General features: G+C 35.5%; 3 protein-coding genes and 1 pseudogene across 4 annotated transcripts in view; 2 read left to right on the forward strand and 2 right to left on the reverse strand.

Annotated features, from left to right (window-relative positions):
• The first annotated feature begins 851 nt into the window (after positions 1-851).
• Positions 852-3465, forward strand: LOC105120965 (protein kinase APK1B, chloroplastic-like; annotated as a pseudogene).
• A 1951-nt stretch (positions 3466-5416) lies between these two features.
• Positions 5417-9332, forward strand: LOC105120966 (NB-ARC domain-containing disease resistance protein). The gene is made up of 2 exons (XM_011019414.1): positions 5417-6970; positions 7387-9332. Exons 1-2 carry the CDS (start codon positions 5938-5940, stop codon positions 9129-9131), a joined length of 2778 nt encoding a protein of 925 aa, XP_011017716.1. The 5' UTR covers positions 5417-5937; the 3' UTR covers positions 9132-9332.
• Positions 9333-9367: 35 nt separating this feature from the next.
• Positions 9368-12531, reverse strand: LOC105120973 (probable serine/threonine-protein kinase NAK). Its single transcript, XM_011019425.1, has 6 exons — positions 12367-12531; positions 11178-11533; positions 10611-10752; positions 10338-10477; positions 10075-10198; positions 9368-9912 (listed from the first exon to the last, which is right to left on the reverse strand). The coding sequence occupies exons 1-6, from the start codon at positions 12500-12502 to the stop codon at positions 9602-9604; spliced, it is 1209 nt and encodes a 402-aa protein (XP_011017727.1). The 5' UTR covers positions 12503-12531; the 3' UTR covers positions 9368-9601.
• Positions 12532-16184: 3653 nt separating this feature from the next.
• The window catches only part of LOC105120972 (probable serine/threonine-protein kinase Cx32, chloroplastic), a 21169-nt gene continuing 19192 nt past the window's right edge, over positions 16185-18161 (reverse strand). Inside the window, exons 6-8 of one of the 2 annotated variants that reach the window (XM_011019424.1) lie at positions 17834-17967; positions 16849-16972; positions 16185-16629 (exon numbers count right to left, since the gene is read on the reverse strand). In XM_011019424.1, the coding sequence (XP_011017726.1) occupies positions 16595-16629; positions 16849-16972; positions 17834-17967 (293 nt within the window). In that variant the 3' untranslated portion in view covers positions 16185-16594. Of the gene's footprint in view, positions 16693-16848; positions 16973-17833; positions 17968-18161 lie in introns of both variants that reach the window. The other variant, XM_011019423.1, reaches the window with a different exon arrangement.

Below are 18161 nucleotides of genomic sequence, written 5' to 3' on the forward strand. Positions count from 1 at the left end.
ATTACAAACATTTCTAATGCAAAACGCAAATGGAAGACCGTGATCCTTCCTCAGAAATTTCGAAAAGCTACAGTGAAGCTGCAGGGAACCTAAGTGCCGCTATCTTTGAAAACTGATGATTTCACACACATCAACAATGACTTCAAAGTCACCTTCACATACAAAGAAAAACAAGAAAAGATAAGAGTGCAGTTCCTGTAAACTTCTTACTAAATTTTGAGTTTGGTAAACCGTGTTTGTACAAATATGTTGGCTGAAAAATTTTCTTCTGCCACCCTAGCCGGCTGACAATATAATTATTAAATTATATTAAGCTTGAAAAACGAGTTGATATAAGACATGAAAAGCGAGTTGGTTTAAGAAATTCGCGAGTTAAATTTCAATTTAAATTAAAAAATATATTGATTTGCTAAAACTTGGTTGAATATAACTTGTTTGATTCAATTATATCCATTCCAGGTCAAGTGAGGATATTTTAAAAAAGAAAAAATAACATCATTTTTTTTTTCAATCAAGTGACTCATGCCTTTTTGTGAGTCAGGTTTGAGTCTATCAGCTATGTGCACGGGTTTGAACTAGTGTTATAAGATTTAATTTGATGGGTTAACCTGATAATTTGTGATGGATTAACCCAATAATTTGTAGTAGACATGTGAATTAGCCTGAACGGGTTACTGAAAAATGCTGACCTTTTTTTAATCGAAATAACGCTGTTTCAAGAGTTTTTTTTTTATATATAATTCGAAGACCTGTGGACTACACAAAGTGATCCTTCCAGGAAATTTCCAACAGGATTAATAGTGTTCTAAAGTGCCCGAATGCTGCAATGTTTGAAAAACTCAGTTCACACACACCGCAACTCCCTTAAAGTCAACATCGTTAGAAAAGTCCAAAATTCCTCTATTAATGTCTCAGTCAAAATCTATGCTTAACAATCACCATTGGTTCCACACTGCAAAAAGAAAGAGAAGCATTTAGGACTGTGTGATGGGGATTTGCTGGAGCTCTTTACCTGATCAGAAGCCAAACTCACTTCCCATAGTACCAAGTAACATAGATAATCTCAGTGCAGGTAAGCAAAAACTTTCAGTCTGTCATGTTATATCTCAATGGTCAATTTCAAAACCAGCAGTTTCTGGCTTAAAGTTCCTGTCTGTGTCAGGTGATACTTGTTCTGTTGGAGATAACAGCTGGCTGAGTGTTGGAAGCAGCAATATTACAGCATGGGTGTCTCAAGTAAGTGGGAGTTTTACTCGTATTTGGGGCAAGAACAATGGAACTCATGAGGACAGCCGATATTTAGATGCCGGTAGTGATGAGGATTTTGAAAATGGTGGAATCAGTAACATTGCTGTGGCAAACTTGAAAGTTTTCTAATATGCACAATTGATAGCTGCAACTAATAATTTTGGAAGAGATATGGTGGTGGGCAGGGGAGGTTTTGGCAAAGTATACAAGGGTTGGCAAAAGGAGATGGTGCCATCAATGGGGATAAAAAAGTCGGCCATTGCTGTAAAGAAGTTGGGTACTGCAAGCAGGCAAGGATTTAAGCAGTGGCAGGTATGTGCTTTTGGATTGTCTTTACAATGTAGTGTACTTCATTATGTGGTTAATCTATGTAATCTTGAGATGTTTTAGTTCTTCAGCTTATTTGGTTTGATTTGGAGGCACTCCGGACCTTGTCTAGTTACAAGTAGCCAACCCTCTTACAAAATTTGGCCTTTGAAACTCTGGCTGAGATGGATTTAAAGTTATGAACTTTTTTTTAGGCCGACCTCTTCTTAGGTTTATAAATACCCGAGTAAAACTAACCGCGTAGCCCAGTTATGAATGATACGCAATTGACTACTCAGAACCACTTGCTTCATCATGCCATACAAAAGATAGCATCAAGAAATGGCAAGAAAATGTAGATGGCACAAACAATTTTAAGAAATGGGTTCACAGACCCAGCAGCATATCCCGAGTGCATTTAACGATAGCTCAGTGAAGAGTAGCGTAGGAACTGGCTGCATTCTTTGCTGCTGGTTACATTTTGATTCTTGTAACATAGTTTTGATAGTTTGCTTGTGCTCTTACTGGTTGCTCACATGTGGTGCAGGCAGAGGTGAATTTTTTGGGAAGACTTTCTCATCCTAATCTTGTAAAGCTGTTGGGGTATTGCTACGAGAATAAACAGTTTCTCCTTGTCTATGAGTACCTTCCCAATGGAAGCCTCAATTACCATTTGTTTGGAAGTAAGAGCTAACAATTATTATCTTGTCATCTTCGGAAGTTTAAAACTGAACCTAAATGCACAAGCATTTGTCCTCTTGCTTATACGATGTTCTCAGACACTTGTTTCTTCCTGTGCAGAGGCCTCAGTCCAGCCACTTGCTTGGGACATAAGATTTAAGATTGTTATAGGAGTTGCTCAAGGCCTGACTTACATGCACAGTCCTGAAGTATCGATAATTCATAGAGATTTGAAGTCCTCGAACATACTTCTTGATGAGGTGAACTTCTCATAATAACTTGATTATGTCACCTCTTAAGGTATTCTTTTTAAGCTCACACGACAGATTTATGTTAAAGGATAAATATTCACATTCCTTCTATGCTTTGGTTTTCTTCCAGTTCTATAATGCAAGGATAGCAGACTTTGGCTTGGCGGCGTTGGTTCCTTCAGCTGATGAATCACAGGCTGAAACTCATTTAATGGGCACATATGGTTATGCTGCTCCTGAGGTGTATGTCACAGGTAATTTCTTCTTCCTAATGAATTCATATTGCAGAGTTCATGTAACTGTAGGCTGACATTAATGTCTTTCTGATTGATTAGGACATTGTTATGCGAAGAGTGATGTGTACAGTTTTGGAGTTGTTTTGGTCGAGATGCTAACAGGCTTGCGAGCAATCGACAGGAGACGTCCGAATGAACAACAATTTCTGGTGTCCTGGGTAATACCGTTTCTGTCAAGCAAAAGAAAGTTAAAAAGCATAATGGACACACGGTTTAAAGGGAAATATCCTCTCAAAGAAGCATCACTAGTTGCTCGGCTTGCTATCAGATGTCTTAAGGTGGAGCCCAAAATCCGGCCATCCATGAAAGAAATTGCTGAGACATTGGAGCACGTTGAAGCGCGCAAATACAAGAGTATCAGATCCTAAACTTCATTGTGCTTGCCAATTCCTCACCAAACACCTCCTGTAGATGAAAACAACATAAAAAAGATAACAAGAATAAAAAATACAAAATTCTACCAAATATGATCAACATGCAAAAACCCTAACAAGAATTATGTATTGTTTCCGTCTGCGTCTATAGCTTCCCGCGGGATGATAGGACTAATTGATATTAGTTCTGTAATTTTGTGGAAAAGATGACTTGCATTCAATTACACTAAATCATCTCTTACTAAATTGTACAACTATTTTTGCATCAATTATTTCTCCTTTCATTAAAGGAAAATCTATCAATGGAAATTTTCCTCTTATTGACATTTGAGTACTTGAGAAATCTAGTGTAGAGGCTTGATAATTTTTCAGCTATGACTGACAAGTTCCCTGAAAAATATACAAGAAATCAAGCTGCATAACGAAGAAAATATTTTGTTCCATCCCTTGTTGAATAGCCTACAAGTGACTAAATAACCTTGTGTTTGTGGAAAAATATGCCCTTTGGGTGCCTAGCCAATCTTTAAAACTTTCTTGATGATTTATAGTTCAAGTGATATTATTATATTCTTTTTCAGAAAAAAAAAATCCTTAGAATGTTTGTTTTTTAAGAGTAGAACTCTCACCAACCTATAATGATATTGTCACGACCCGAATCCCGGATCCATGACCGGCACATAGGCAAAGTTCCCCTCCAAGGTTCCATACCTATGCGAACCCAAATTTACATACAAATTTATCCTAACTCAATCAGAGTTCAACGCATCATTAATAACAAAATCAACTTCATAATATAATTGAATTGTCTTAATACAAGAGTTAATATAATTTTATAGTTTTGGAGCACTAATTAGACATAAAGGAAAATGCACAGATTACAACCAAAAGAACAGGTTTTGAAGGTCCAACAAAAGTGACCTGCTATCAAGCTATAAGCCTGAAAATGATAAATAATGAGAGTGTGAGTTCAACAACTCAGTGAGTAGATAACGTTCAATATACACACACGAGATAATAATATCAAGAATTCAGATTCAACAAATGATCATGCTTATCATAACAAGGATAATAATCACCATATATATTATCAAGAAGCATGATCCAATTCATATTAACAAATCAAATATTTATAATATTTCTCATGCATATGGAAAATTATCCACTCACCTGACTCGAAAGCAAACAGAAATCAAAAGCAAACACTGAAGAAAATCCTACTGACGTCTTGCCGGTAGAATATTAGGATTATTTGAATGCAAAGGAGACATATTCAAGAATGACTCAAAAGAATATATAACCTATTTAATACACTTATTTAAAGATATATTCCATAACCCTATATATTTTTGAACTAATTAGTTATATTCCAAAAACCCAAAAATTAACGGTTTTCTCAAAATCTAATCCATAATAAAACAAATAATAAAATTGGTAATACTTCACTAACTAATCCTCAATTATTCATCAAACCCATCTGCAAAAGCTAATATTACAGCCAGGGACTAATCTGTAGTTTATCATATTTTTAAGGGTAAAATTGTAACTTTATCCATTTGGAGAACAAACTAAACATATCATAAATCCATGAATATACTGAAATTCTGACCATAATCAATCATAATTTCTGTTCATATCAACTCATTATACTCCAGGGACCATTCTGGAATTTTATCAAAAAAAATTTTAGGGTTAAATGGTAATTTTTGTCAAATTGAAGGACCAAATTGAAAGTGTTAAAATTTCATAACTATACAGGAATTCTCCCCATAATTTATCTTCTATTTTTCTTCTAATTTCTTTTTTTTTTCTTCTTTTTCTTTCTCCCTTCTCTCTCTCGCCGATTCTCTCTCAACTTTCAGATTACTTATTTTGTTTTTTTTTTATTTTTTTTTATATTTATCAAGTTTTGTTAAATTACTATACTACTCCTCATTTATTTATACCTACACTTTAAGCCACCAAAAATTTTATTATATTTTTCTACTTATTTATTCAAATCATTACTTCAAAACGTTACAGATGTAATATGTGAAAGGTAGGGAACGAAGTTTATTTTATTGCTAGAGTTGAAATGGAAGATTCTCCCCTGTTTAAATCTTTTCTCTTATTCTGTAAGGTGGATGAAAATAATATAAGAAAACAACAATCATAAATAAATAAAAATAAAAAAATAGTTGCTTGCTTCCTTGTAGATTTACAAGACTAGAAACCGACTTTACAAAGTAGAAAGTCAAATAGGAAAAACAATATAAAATCTAAAAAGAAAAAGAAAAAGAAATTAGCTCATATTTTAAAGATTTCCCAGACATCAACTTGCTATATAAATTTTGGCAAAATTTAATCCTCATCCAATTAAGAAAGAGGCAAACATTTATAATATTGTATGCTCAGTTTGGTTATTGTGGAGATTTTTTTGTTTAATTAATTTCATCTTTTAATGTTTTGTTTTGTTTCCTAGCACAAACAATCCACTTTCAACGAATTAACTGGGGACTACAACGCCGTTTGTGGGTCATGATTATGGGATATCTCCTGGACTTTTCAAGGAGAAGACTTTCTGGAAGTGTTTGCAGAAAACTATTGTGGAGTTACCAGGCAGCCCGCACCCAATTTCTCATTTTCAAGAACTGCCAGTACAAGATAGTAATTTTGTAGCAGATCAACTGGTATTTTTCGGGGTCTCTCTTGTTTTCTTGTTAAACTCAAACCCAAAGCAAAAGCTTCTGTTCTTTTTTGTTTGTTTTGATTAAGGTGGGAGTAAGGAGTGTCTTGAGACATAGCATGGCTGAATCTGCAGTGTCGACTGTGGTGCAAAGGCTTGGAGACTTGCTTATTCAAGAAGCAGTTTTCTTGGATGGAGTGAATGAGGAGGTTTATGGCATGCAAGTTGAACTGCAGAGGATGCAGTCTTTCCTGAGAGATGCAGACAGAAGACAAGATGAAGAAGAGAGTGTTAAAAATTGGGTCTCAGAAATCAGAGAAACTGCTTATGATGCTGAAGATATTATTGAAGAGTTTGCACTCAAAGTAGCTTTAAGAAGGAGATCAGGTATGGTGAATGTTATGAAGAGGTATGCCACTCTTGCTAAAGAAACTATAGAGCTTCATAATGTTGGAAATGAGATCCAAATTATTAAGAATAGAATTTCTAGCCTCACCAATAGCTTGCAAACATATGGGATAATACAAAGAAATGATGATTGGAGCCCTGGATTAGGGAGGCAACAGCAGCAGTTAAGGAGGTCTTACTCACATATTGTTGAGGAGGATATAGTTGGGTTGGAGGAAGATGTGAAAGTTTTGGCAGAGCAATTGGTGAACAGTAATGGGATTGTGTCCATCTGTGGAATGGGTGGAATAGGGAAGACAACTCTTGCCAAGAAGGTATATCATAACAGTATGGTTAGACATCATTTTGATGCTTTTGCTTGGGCTTATGTATCTCAACAATGCCAAGTGAGGGAGGTTTGGGAGGGAATCTTGTTTAAGCTCACCAATCCATCTAAAGAACAAAGAGAGGAGATTGCCAATTTGAGGGATGAAGAGTTGGTGAAGAGGCTTTATCAAGTCCAACTAGAGAAGAAATGTTTGGTGATTCTTGATGATATTTGGACCATACCAACATGGAATAATCTGTGTCCTGCTTTTCCATACTGGAAAACTGCAGGCAGTAAAATATTGCTAACTACTCGCAAGATGGATGTGGCTTTACATCCTGACCCAACATGTTTCCTGCATGTTCCACCCCAGTTGAATGATGACGAGAGCTGGGAATTGTTAAAAAAGAAGGCATGTGTTGACAATAATTATCCAGGTAATGTTTTTGCAACCAGAACTACCCCACTTTCAGATAATTTCTTAGTGTTTGTTTGTCTAGATACAGAGCATATGAAGGAAGAGAGCAAATCTTAGTTGGGTTTATCTCTATGAGTAGATGTGAGGAAGGATATTGTCAAATGAAGTTCAAGGTTGAACATGGCAAAATCGCCGGATTTCAGTAGGCCGAAATTCAACTTGGTTCAACTTATTTTGCTTGATAAGTGCATATGTTTTTCTACCTCTTAAAGTGGTTCTTCTTTAATTGGGAAGTGTGGGATTTTGAATTTCTACATCGTTCAATGGTAACATAGGTTTGCAGAGGTATTTCAGCAAAGAGACTATTGCCACTATCATCGGCACCAGTGTTTTTGAACATTCATTGCTCTAAAATTTATATTTTTCTTTTTGCAGACCTTAGAATCAGAGCAGAAATAGAGAGGTTGGGAAGGGAAATGGTCGGAAAGTGTACAGGTCTACCATTGGCGATCATTGTGCTTGGAGGACTGTTGGCGACTAAGAAGACTACCTTTGAGTGGGACGTGGTTCGAAAAAATATCATTTCCCACTTGAGGAGAGGTAAAGGCGATGAACAACTCTTAGGAGTGGCTGAGGTGCTAGCCTTAAGCTACCATGAATTGCCATATCAGTTGAAACCATGCTTTCTTCACCTGGCTCATTTCCCAGAAGATTGTGAGATACAAACAAAGAAAATGTTACGAATGTGGGTTGCTGAGGGTTTTGTATCTAGTGTGTACAATGGAGTGGAGGAAGAAACTATGGAGGATGTGGCTCAGCGTTATTTGGGCGAGTTGGTAGAGAGGTGTATGGTTCAGGTGGTAGAGAGGGGCACAACTGGAAGGATTAGAACTTGCCGCATGCATGATCTTATGAGAGATCTATGCGTATCTAAAGCAAAGCAGGAAAATTTTCTTGAGGTTTTCAATCAGTCGGTTGCTAGTGATCACCTGGCAGATTCCTTTCCTTGGTCTATGGTGAGGGAAGCAAGGTCAATTGGTAGACTTCGCAGGCTAGCAGTTGTTTTGGAAGGAGATCTTCATAAATTTATTCCCTCAGGATACAAAAGAAATTCCCATCTCAGGTCTCTTTTGTATTTCCATGAAAAAGCATGCCATGTAGAGAACTGGGGATCGTTAAAATCTGTATTCAAGAACTTCAAATTACTAAGAGTCTTGGATCTTGAGGGTATTCAGAGTCATGGTGGAAAATTGCCGAAAGAAATTGGAAAGCTAATCCACTTGAGATTCTTGAGCTTGAGAGATACTGATATAGATGAGCTGCCATCTACAATAGGCAATTTGAGGTACTTGCAAACTCTAGACTTGTTGACATGGAATTCAACTGTACAAATACCTAACGTAGTATGGAGGCTGTATCGATTGCGACACCTGTATCTTCCTGAATCCTGCGGTGAAGATTCTTACAAATGGCAATTACTTAATCTGGTCAACTTGCAGACACTCGTGAACTTTCCTGCAGAGAAATGTGAGATAACTGATCTGGTAAGATTGAATCATCTTAAGAAACTAGTGATAGATGATCCAAAGTTCGGGGCAATCTTCAGAACCCCTCGTGTAAGATTTTACCGCCTGCAATCACTGTCTTTTGTTAGTAACGAAGATTCAACAGTCGTTCAAGTTATACAAGGATGCCCTAATCTTTATAAGCTGCATATAGAAGGGCAGATAGAGAAGCTACCAGAGTGTCAGCAGTTCTCTGCAAACCTAGCCAAATTGAACCTGCTGGGATCTAAACTTACAGAAGACCCAATGCCAACACTGGAGAAGCTGCCGAACTTGAGAATTCTTCGCTTACAAATGGATTCGTTTCTTGGGAACAAAATGGTTTGCTTGGACAAAGGTTTTCCTCAACTAAAGTCTCTGTTCCTTTATGACTTGCCAAACCTAGAAGAGTGGGAGGTTGTTGAAGGAGCAATGGCTAATCTTTTCCATTTAGAAATTTCAAATTGCACGTCCTTGAAGACTGTCCCAGAAGGGCTAAGATTCATTACCAGTCTCCGTGAAATGGAGATCCGGTCAATGCTCAAGGCATTCAGAACTAGGCTTGAGAATGGAGGAGAGGATTACTACAAAGTTCAACATGTGCCTTCCATTGCGTTTCGGTATTGTGATTACTAAACGATAAACTGTTAATTCTGTTTCATTTCAGCAGCAACTGTCATCTGTTACTGATTTTTGAGAAGATTATTGGAGGTTATCTGAATCTTTCTTTTTTCTTTCTGTAATAAGGCTCCCTTTGAAACAGACTACATTTCTTCCCTTTTTATTTGAGTGATTCAGATCTAGTTAACACCAGATTTGTAAGGCTGAATTATTTCAGGTTTTCGATAATAAATTGTCAAAGAAGATAATATTGTGTTGCCTAAGCTGTATATTAAGCACGTCTTAATTATCTTCTTACATTATTTACACACCAAAGACACTTCTTCTCATTGTGGAAGTGAAACAGATCACAAACTAAATCTTGCAGGACCAGAAATGATCAGAGTGTTTCTCAATTTACATATGTAACATGTTTATATAAACCACAATCGAAGTTCAATCCATTGTATCAACTGCTTCTTGAATCAATAGCCGGCCTGCTATTGCTACTTCTGGAGATTCAATCTATCCAATGTCTCAGCAACTTCCTTCATAGATGGCCGGAATGTGGGATTTGCTTTGACACATCTAACAGCAAGTACAGCTATTTCTGAAGCTTGTTTGGTCCCATATTTACCCCGCAGTCTGGGATCCATTATATGTCTTAACCTTGTTCTATCCGAAAGAAACGGTAAAGCCCATTCCCGCAGGTCCCTTTGCCCTGGCGGCCGATTTTTGTCAATTGCCCGTAAGCCTGTCAGCATCTCCATCAATACTACCCCATAACTGTACACATCACTCTTTACATACAACTTCCCTGATCATCCCCATAACATCACAATTGTCAGGACAAAGTATAATGTAGGTCTATATCGCGATTTCAAGTAATCCATAATCATAACAAACTAAAACCAAGCCAAGTACACCATCAACAAATCAAACATTGAGGCATCCAAGTTCAGAAAGTAGCAGAAATTACCTCCATTCTTATATTCAGGACCAACATAGCCATATGTGCCCATAACATTTCCTGTTACATGTGAACTACCGTCATTGGGGCCCCATTTTGCCAAGCCAAAATCTGATAGTTTCGGGGTATAGGTCTGCATTCAGAAACTCTGATGTTAGATGGAATTAAGGATATAGTTTTCTTATGGGAAACATTATTTCATTTTTCAAAAAAATAATAATAAAAGAATGATTTGTTTTGCTCAATGCTACTCTGTTTCTAAAGAACTTTACCTCATCAAGCAATATATTCGAGGTCTTGAAATCTCTGAAAATTATTGGCCTTTCCATTGTATGCAAATAAGATAGGGCTCGAGCCATTCCTGTTATAATCTTTAACCTTGTTTCCCAAGGAAGAAGCCGATCAGAGCGCTCTGCACAAGTTAAAAAACATCAGTGGTAAGAGATCAACTGAGGTGATGATCTAGGAAATTATTTCGTTGGCGAAAAGCTTGTGTATTTTGTTCAATACAACTTTACTTTAATGCTGCAGAGGAGTGTTCTTACTTCCAAACAAATGGTAATTTAAACTGCCTTTCTTCATGAATTGATAGACAATAAGCAACTCTTCATTCTCAATTTCCTGACAGTATCCTAGCAGCTTTACAATGTTTGGATGAGAAACCCTTGCTAAGAAACCGACCTCTGTCTGTATCAGTAAATGACAACCAAATATGCAACAGTTAAATAATTATTCAACAATAAAACTGAGACTCTGAAGGTAAGGAAACAATTTTGATTTCGTCCGCGGAGGAGTACAATGAACAGAAAGAAAAATTTCATTTCAGACGAGACGTATATATGTAACCTAACCTCACAATTTGAAACAAAACTTTCATGTTTGGCTGACAGAAGATTGATGCCCTAAAAGATCAACTATGAAAGATAAATTGTACCAGTGGCATTGAAAAGGCCATGGAAACATCGTTTTGGGAACATCCGGTTCAGCGACATTTCCATGCTTTTCCAATACCTTTGAAGACACTCAAGAAGGCACCTGCACTAGCACGCCTCAATGGCAACTAATAAAATGAACTTAGAGAAAACTGCCAGCAATCATAAATAGGAAATTACCTGCCACTGTCGAAGACCTTGCTTGCTGTCAGAATCCAATTTCTTGACAGCAATCCGCCGTTTCCTGGTATATCCTTTAAATAACAACTTTTCTTTGAGCAAACCCTTGTAGACACTGCCGAAACCTCCTTTTCCCAGTAACATATCACTTCTAAAATTGAAGGTTGCTGTCTTCAATTGTTCAAACGTGAAAACTCTCAACTTTGACTCTGGTATCTCATCTGGAAGGGCTGGCAGTTCAATGTCCTCAAGAGCATTTTTTCCCAAAGCAGCGGACCTCCTCCTTGTAAAAGTCATGGTTACCATAGAGAACCAGTTGTTAACGGTGACATCGCTAACCAGAAATGATATTTCACCTGAGTAAATGCAAGTTGGGAAAATTAAGGCCTTAAACATAATGAAATTACCACAATTTCAACTGTTCAAGAATATCTTCTAGCATCAGAAATTAGAAAAGAGACGCGGGATCTTTTATTTTTTCATGCTTTGGAGTGGAGCAAACATGAAGTACTATCCGGCAATCGAGCAACATCAATAGAAGAGTAGTTGACCGGAATGCAGAATTTGAATTGGAATTTGTCTAGCAGTATTTGCGGAAAAAGCTTTTCCGTTCAAGCATTCCTAGACTGGATTAATGTGGATTTATATTTTGTTTGGAAGGAGAGAAATGACAGGATTCATGAAGCTTCAAGTTCAAATTCTTACGCTAGGAAGCCGAAAGGACCCCTGATATTCTGATCTATTTAGTTGCTGGAATTTCAGTTGGCATGTATTTGCTTGCTGTTAGTTTGTAGTAGTTGAAGAGTTTCTTGTTGCTTTTAGATGTTCTGTTTCTTGTATTGACTTTGTAGCAGGATCGAGCTCCCTGCTTAGTTGCCTTGCTTTGATTAATGATATCCTCAGTCAAGCGAAAAACTGAGAAGATAAGAGTGCTTGGACATGATTATGTCCTCTATTTTTCTTCGTCAAAAGTTAATTATGACTTCTTTTTCTAGTCGAAAGTTAAAGAACAACTCAAATCCTGAAGGAGTATGTCAAAGGGACTCTAAACTATCAAAAGAATGTGGAAGTGAAAATAGAGCATAATTCAACCTGTTAGAAGAAAGATACAGGCTTGCAATGAGTTTTTCAATAAGAAAATCAAGTATGGAATGAAAATGAAAGGAATATGATATAGTTGAAAACCAACCTTCTAAGAGATGTCCAGGAGAGGTAGGAGCTATGTCTGGGTCAGGGATTGATACTGGGGCTAGTACAACAGGAGCAGGGCCGGTATCTAGGGCTGGATTTGATTGACCAGAAGTGCAACAACAGAGAATCCCCATCAAAAGAACTCTATCTTTCTTGAATCAATGATGAGGGTAGGCTTTTTGATTGACTTTTAAGTTTTAAGGTCTTTATTTATGGAAATACCGACGAGATTTCTCCTCCACGGCTCTCCTCCATTTTTTATTCATTTCTGATAGAGATGTGTAACAGATGACATCGACAAAAGCTTTTGTTTATGTTTTGTTTTATTCCAAACAACGTCATTAACACTGAAGAGGATGGTGAACTGGTCATCACGAAGCTGCAGAGTCTGCAGTGGCGTCTGGATGATTTTCTGGTGGAAAGAAGAAAGGGGAGAGATCAGAGCAATTACTGCTACTCAGAATTCTATCCATCAAGAAGTCAAAGTCTGTTCTTTCTGGGAAATGGAAATCCTTTCAAAGCTTAATCCATTCAGGTGACTAATTACTTGGCTTCAGAATGGATGTTACTGCATGTCCATGCAAAGCCACCACCTTTCCTTTAGAAAAGTTCACTGGAGATTAAGTGTCAGGTAGGGCCTGTGCTGATAATTTGCTGCTTTATGACGGTACATGATGTGATTGTGCACAGTATTTCATTAAAAAACAATCAATTCTTTCAGAATCTACTCTGTAACATCTACATTTGTCAAACCTCCCAAACTTGACATGTTCTCAGCCCGGGTGGCATAGTTATAAAATCCAGTTGGTTTTATGACTCCGTCCAAAGATCCCGATCCTGGGTTGGATAAGTCATTCTAGATTTACTGGATTAATTTAAATTGATGTGGTTTCAAGAATTAAAAAAAAAAAGTAAAAAAAACATGGTTTTAGATTTTTTTAAAAATAAAATTACATGTAAATTTTAATTTGATTACTTAAATTGTAGTTTAATTTGTTAGATCAATTAAATTTTAATCGAGTTAACTTTCAATACGGTTTAATATAAGATACTACCCGAATTAAATCTCAATTGATGGTTTAATTTACTGAATTGTTAGATTAAGTTGAATTTAATAATACAGATGTGTCTATTTACTAATTAAATTTAATAAAATTTTTAATTTGATATAAAATAATATCCAAACTAGATTTTAATTAATGGAGCATCAGCTTAATCCTTGAAGTAAAGCTATGGAGCATCAGCTTAATCCTTGAAGTAAAGATATAGAACTCGAACCTGAGACTACAAAGAGAACAGACCTCTTAATCTCAAATTCTTATCACTTGGCTATCACCTAGATAGTTGAAGTAAAGCTATATTTAATAACATGGACGTCGACCTGCTGGTCAGGTTTTTGTGCCGCGGAATTTCAATTATTTCTTGTCATATCCATCAGTCGGTTGTTTGGGAAAAAAATGTAGTGCCATCGAAACTGCTTGCCCGAAGCCCATAAAACAATGGGCCACGTAGGCCCATCATCTCCAGTTGATACATTTAGCTACTTGACCAGCAGAAGAGCATGCACATATCAATTCGGCAGCAAGAAGGCTGATGTGGTGTTTGGATTTGGATGATGGGCTGAGGAAGGTCGAAAGAAGTCCAATTTGTTAGTGAATAAGAGTAAGAAAGATGAATTGGCTTTGATGCCTTAAGAATTACCTATAATTTAAAAGGTGTGGTTTTTCAGTGTGAATAGATTTACTATTCATCTTTTTATATATTATTGGGGATGAATTGTGTAAAATTTTATATTTTTTAATTTGATTCTCAAACGTTGTTTTGGGTAATTTAGTCTTAATTAAAGAGTATTTGATTTTGAATTCTAATGATGGGACGTGATTGACAAATAAAGGATCAAAATAAAAATATTTACATAGGTTCTTCAACTTAAAAAATAATGTAAGTTATATAATTTCCATTCTTCAATATTTTATCAATTTAATTTTGATACATTTTTTTTTTATCCTTGGTTAAGAGACGAGAAATAGAGAAAAAAAGAGAGAAAGGTTATCAATTTTCAGCTATAGAAAGATAAATATATTATTGACACCAATTTAGAACATCAAAATAGATAATATTTGTGTCAAATTATTTCTTTTCATAAGAGAAATTTGTATTAGATGTTTTTTTACTTTTAAAGTTCGTAAAAAAATAAATCTAGACTCAAGGTTCATAATCTTTTTATTCTTAATATTTTCAACACAAAATATTTTCAGAGCCTACTCTAACTTGAGATTCATAATCTCTTTATTATTAATATTTTTAGTATAAATATTTTCAGAACCTCCTTTAAAATATCATTACATTTTCTTTTTATATAAAATTATGAACTTAAATATTTAAGAATTCCTACATCCATTAAAAGAGGTTTCATGGAGGTACTAGCAACTAACTACCTTAAGTTATCAGACATCACCAGCTACTAATTATTAAACATCCGGGCTTTTTATATCAAGTCTTCAAATATTATGGAGAATGAATCAATTGGTTAAATTAAAAAATTAATATATCAATTTTATTCCTAAATATTTTAGATTTTAGAACTCATTATTTATTAATTAGGTGTATTTATATACTACGCCTTGAACTTTTTTCAAAGGAAATGAGACGGTGGAGAAAATTGGCATGATGCCATTGGTTAGCTATGATAGTTATTGTATTATGCAACGATAATGATTATTGTGTTATGCATGCTATTGATGACGAAAAATAATGTTTGTTCTGCATAGAAAAAGTTATATGTTTACATAGAAAAAATTAGCATTAAAAGTTTGTGTGTGAGGCTGATAAGAATCTTTAAAAAATACATCAGAGGATGTGCCGGACAAGTTTGGACAAACCAAGACCGGAATTTTGTTCTTTTAAGTATTATCAACTGGCATGATCAAAACTTGAATCACAGGATTTATGAATCAATGTCAAATTTGATGAACTATGCAAGTTCAGGAGGATGTGAACTCATCATTACAATTTAACAATGCATCCTAGCTCGGATTAAGTTTCATTCAGAAGAATTAGAACAAATTGATGCTTGAGAAAACTATACGAGAGTATTGTTTTTAACTTTCTTGAATTTATTTTTTTTTCCTTGTCTAGATTTTAGTTGAAGCAGAGTAATTTTAACAGCCAATTTTCGATTTACTTTCCTGCGAAATTAATTAATATTTTTTTTTTTTAGCAAACCTCAGGTTAGTAACAAAATTATATATAGTTTCTTGGTCTGAGTCCCCGAATTATCAATTTTATCAACTGGCCTCCCCCACATACATGCCTTTTGTCAATCACATCCTCCTTCTGAAAATAATTGGAGAAGCCCTTAAACAATACATGTGCTAGTCATGATGGATTAGACGGAGGAATAGGATTTATTGGGGGAAAACAAGAAACAAGAAAGAAACTACAGTTGCAGCCATTGGTGATCAAAATTGAGGTGAAACAGCTTTGGTAAACGGAGAACGATCAGCATTGAAAAGCATTCAGAAATAGCTAGGCTTGAAAATGGTAAAAAGATTTGTAAACTACCAAGAAGAAATAAGAAAATAAAATAAAAAATATCTAGCCACAGTTCTTAAAATTGCATTTGGTTAGTGTTTCAGTGTAGAAATGACAAATCTAAAAGGATCATATAAGTGTTTGGTTAATGTTCTTGTAGAGAGCGATAAAATAAATCTATGCTTGAAGTAATTTTAAATTGAATTTTTATTATTTCAAAACATGAGATATAAAAGAATGTCTACTTTATATCTTTTATCTCTCGAAACAATAAACAAATACTACCTAGAAGTGCAAGAATACTTGTACTAAATTCTAATGGGCAAACCTGATTCATTGATCGATTGATAGAATCACTTCAGCCATAAGTATAAATAAATATTGTATACCTTATCAGCTCAACCCTTTGCTTCCTTCCCTCAAAGAAGAAACATGAAAGAAACAGCAATGGAAGTTTTTCAAATGTCTTCGTACTAATGCCAAGTCCGATGCTTTACTCGTTCCAGTGTCTCAGCAACTTCTTTCATTGATGGCCGGATCATGGGATGCGAGTAAAGATATCTAACGGCAAGCATGCTATTTTCAAAGCTTGTTTGCTACCATACTTCCCCTGCAATCTGGGGTCCATGATTTGTCTCAGCTTTTTTCTGTCGGTTAGAAATGGTAAAGCCCATTCTTGCAGGTCTTGTTGCTTAGGCGAGCGTTTTTTTATCGATCGCCCGTAAGCCTGTTAGCAACTCGATCAAAACTATTCCAAAACTATACACATCGCTCTTTACATACAGTTTCCCTAACAAATCACATAACATCAATATCATGAAAAAATCTACAAGTTCATACCCTGGCTCAAGTAATTCTAAATTAACTAAGCTCGGATGCTGTAAAGTTTCAAGTAAAACATCATCGAACATTGAGAAGTCTAAGTTTTGACGGTACAAGAAATTACCTCCAGTCTTATATTCCGGACCAACATAACCATGTGTACCCATAACATTTCCTGTTACATATGAAGTGCCATCATTGGGTCCCCATTTTGCTAAGCCAAAATCTGACAGCTTCGGTGTATAAGACTACACACAGAAACTTTGATGTTAAAAGGACTTAGGGAATCTTTAACATTATAGTGTTATCTACCAACACAACGTACACAAGAGGTTTATGTTCTAAGTAAATCAAGATTGATGGTAAACATTCTGCTATAATTCATGTGGGAAGTGATCACGAGACAAGGGGTTGGCATTGGCATTAACTAGTATCAGCTTATCTATGGTTTTTTGCATATTCCTATACATAGATTTGTTGGTTGGTTGTGTATTCTAAATTAGCTCACCACAAGCCATGTTTAGATGAGAGGAAAATTTACTGATTTATATTATTATTATCTAATACATTTTTCGAATGAGTTTTAAACTTGTACAAGTCAATATTATATTGTTTTTGATTTTATCAAATAAATAAAAATGATGAGATTTAAACTTGTGATCACTTAATCATTAAGATTTTGATATCATATTAAATAACTATTTAAATTCAGAAGTTTAAACTATTAGGTGAAGTCTTAATATATAATTTATATTATTTTCTAATAATATTATTTATATATATTATTTTCTAACAATATTATAAGGGCAAGAAACAGACTGTAGAGAGATGCTGATTATCTGCTAGGAGAGAAAAATAAGAGATTCAATGAAGGAGGCATCTTCGTTCAAGTTTTGCAAAGATAGGAATCTTGAAGGTTTAGCTTAGGCTACATTGCATCGGATTGTGGAGAGATGCTGTTTTCAATTCAAAACATGTTGTTCTTGTAGTATATGTTTGTTCTTCAGATCCATTTCGCTTTCAAATTGTAAATTTAAGCTTTACAGTACGATAATTTCCTGCTTGGTTTGAGTTCAAACAGGTAATCTAGAGATTATACTGACGTTTACCTCATCAAGTAATATATTTGAGGTCTTGAAATCTCTGAAAATTATTGGCCTATCCATAGAATGCAAATAAGACAGGGCTTGAGCCAATTTTGTTGCAATCATCAGTCTTGTTTCCTCAGGAAGTTGCTGATTAGTGTTAGGAGATCCAAACATTCAAACAGACACAAATTTACATGGTTCGGCAACTTGCCTACTCCACGGAGCTACTGGTTTGTATTAATCAAGCTCAAAAGCAATACAAACAACAAAACAAGGAGGAGGAGAAAACTTCTCAACTCAACTCAACTCTCACCCTTAGCTCTCTCTCTGTGTTTCTCTCTATTTCGTG

Source organism: Populus euphratica, unplaced genomic scaffold (assembly GCF_000495115.2).
Source record: "Populus euphratica unplaced genomic scaffold, PopEup_1.0 scaffold31.1, whole genome shotgun sequence".
In the NCBI taxonomy this organism is placed as follows: Eukaryota; Viridiplantae; Streptophyta; class Magnoliopsida; order Malpighiales; family Salicaceae; genus Populus; species Populus euphratica.

Excerpts from the sequence above, each read along its gene's own strand:
- LOC105120973 (XM_011019425.1), bottom strand. The coding sequence starts at position 12,502 with ATGGGGATTCTCTGTTGTTGCACTTCTGGTCAATCAAATCCAGCCCTA. Across the intron at positions 10,753-11,177 it reads AAGGTCTTCGACAGTGGCAG|ACAGAGGTCGGTTTCTTAGC; the intron begins GTAATTTCCTAT and ends TTACTGATACAG. Across the intron at positions 9,913-10,074 it reads TCCTGAATATAAGAATGGAG|GGAAGTTGTATGTAAAGAGT; the intron begins GTAATTTCTGCT and ends GGGGATGATCAG.
- LOC105120966 (XM_011019414.1), top strand. The coding sequence starts at position 5,938 with ATGGCTGAATCTGCAGTGTCGACTGTGGTGCAAAGGCTTGGAGACTTG. Across the intron at positions 6,971-7,386 it reads TGTTGACAATAATTATCCAG|ACCTTAGAATCAGAGCAGAA; the intron begins GTAATGTTTTTG and ends TTCTTTTTGCAG.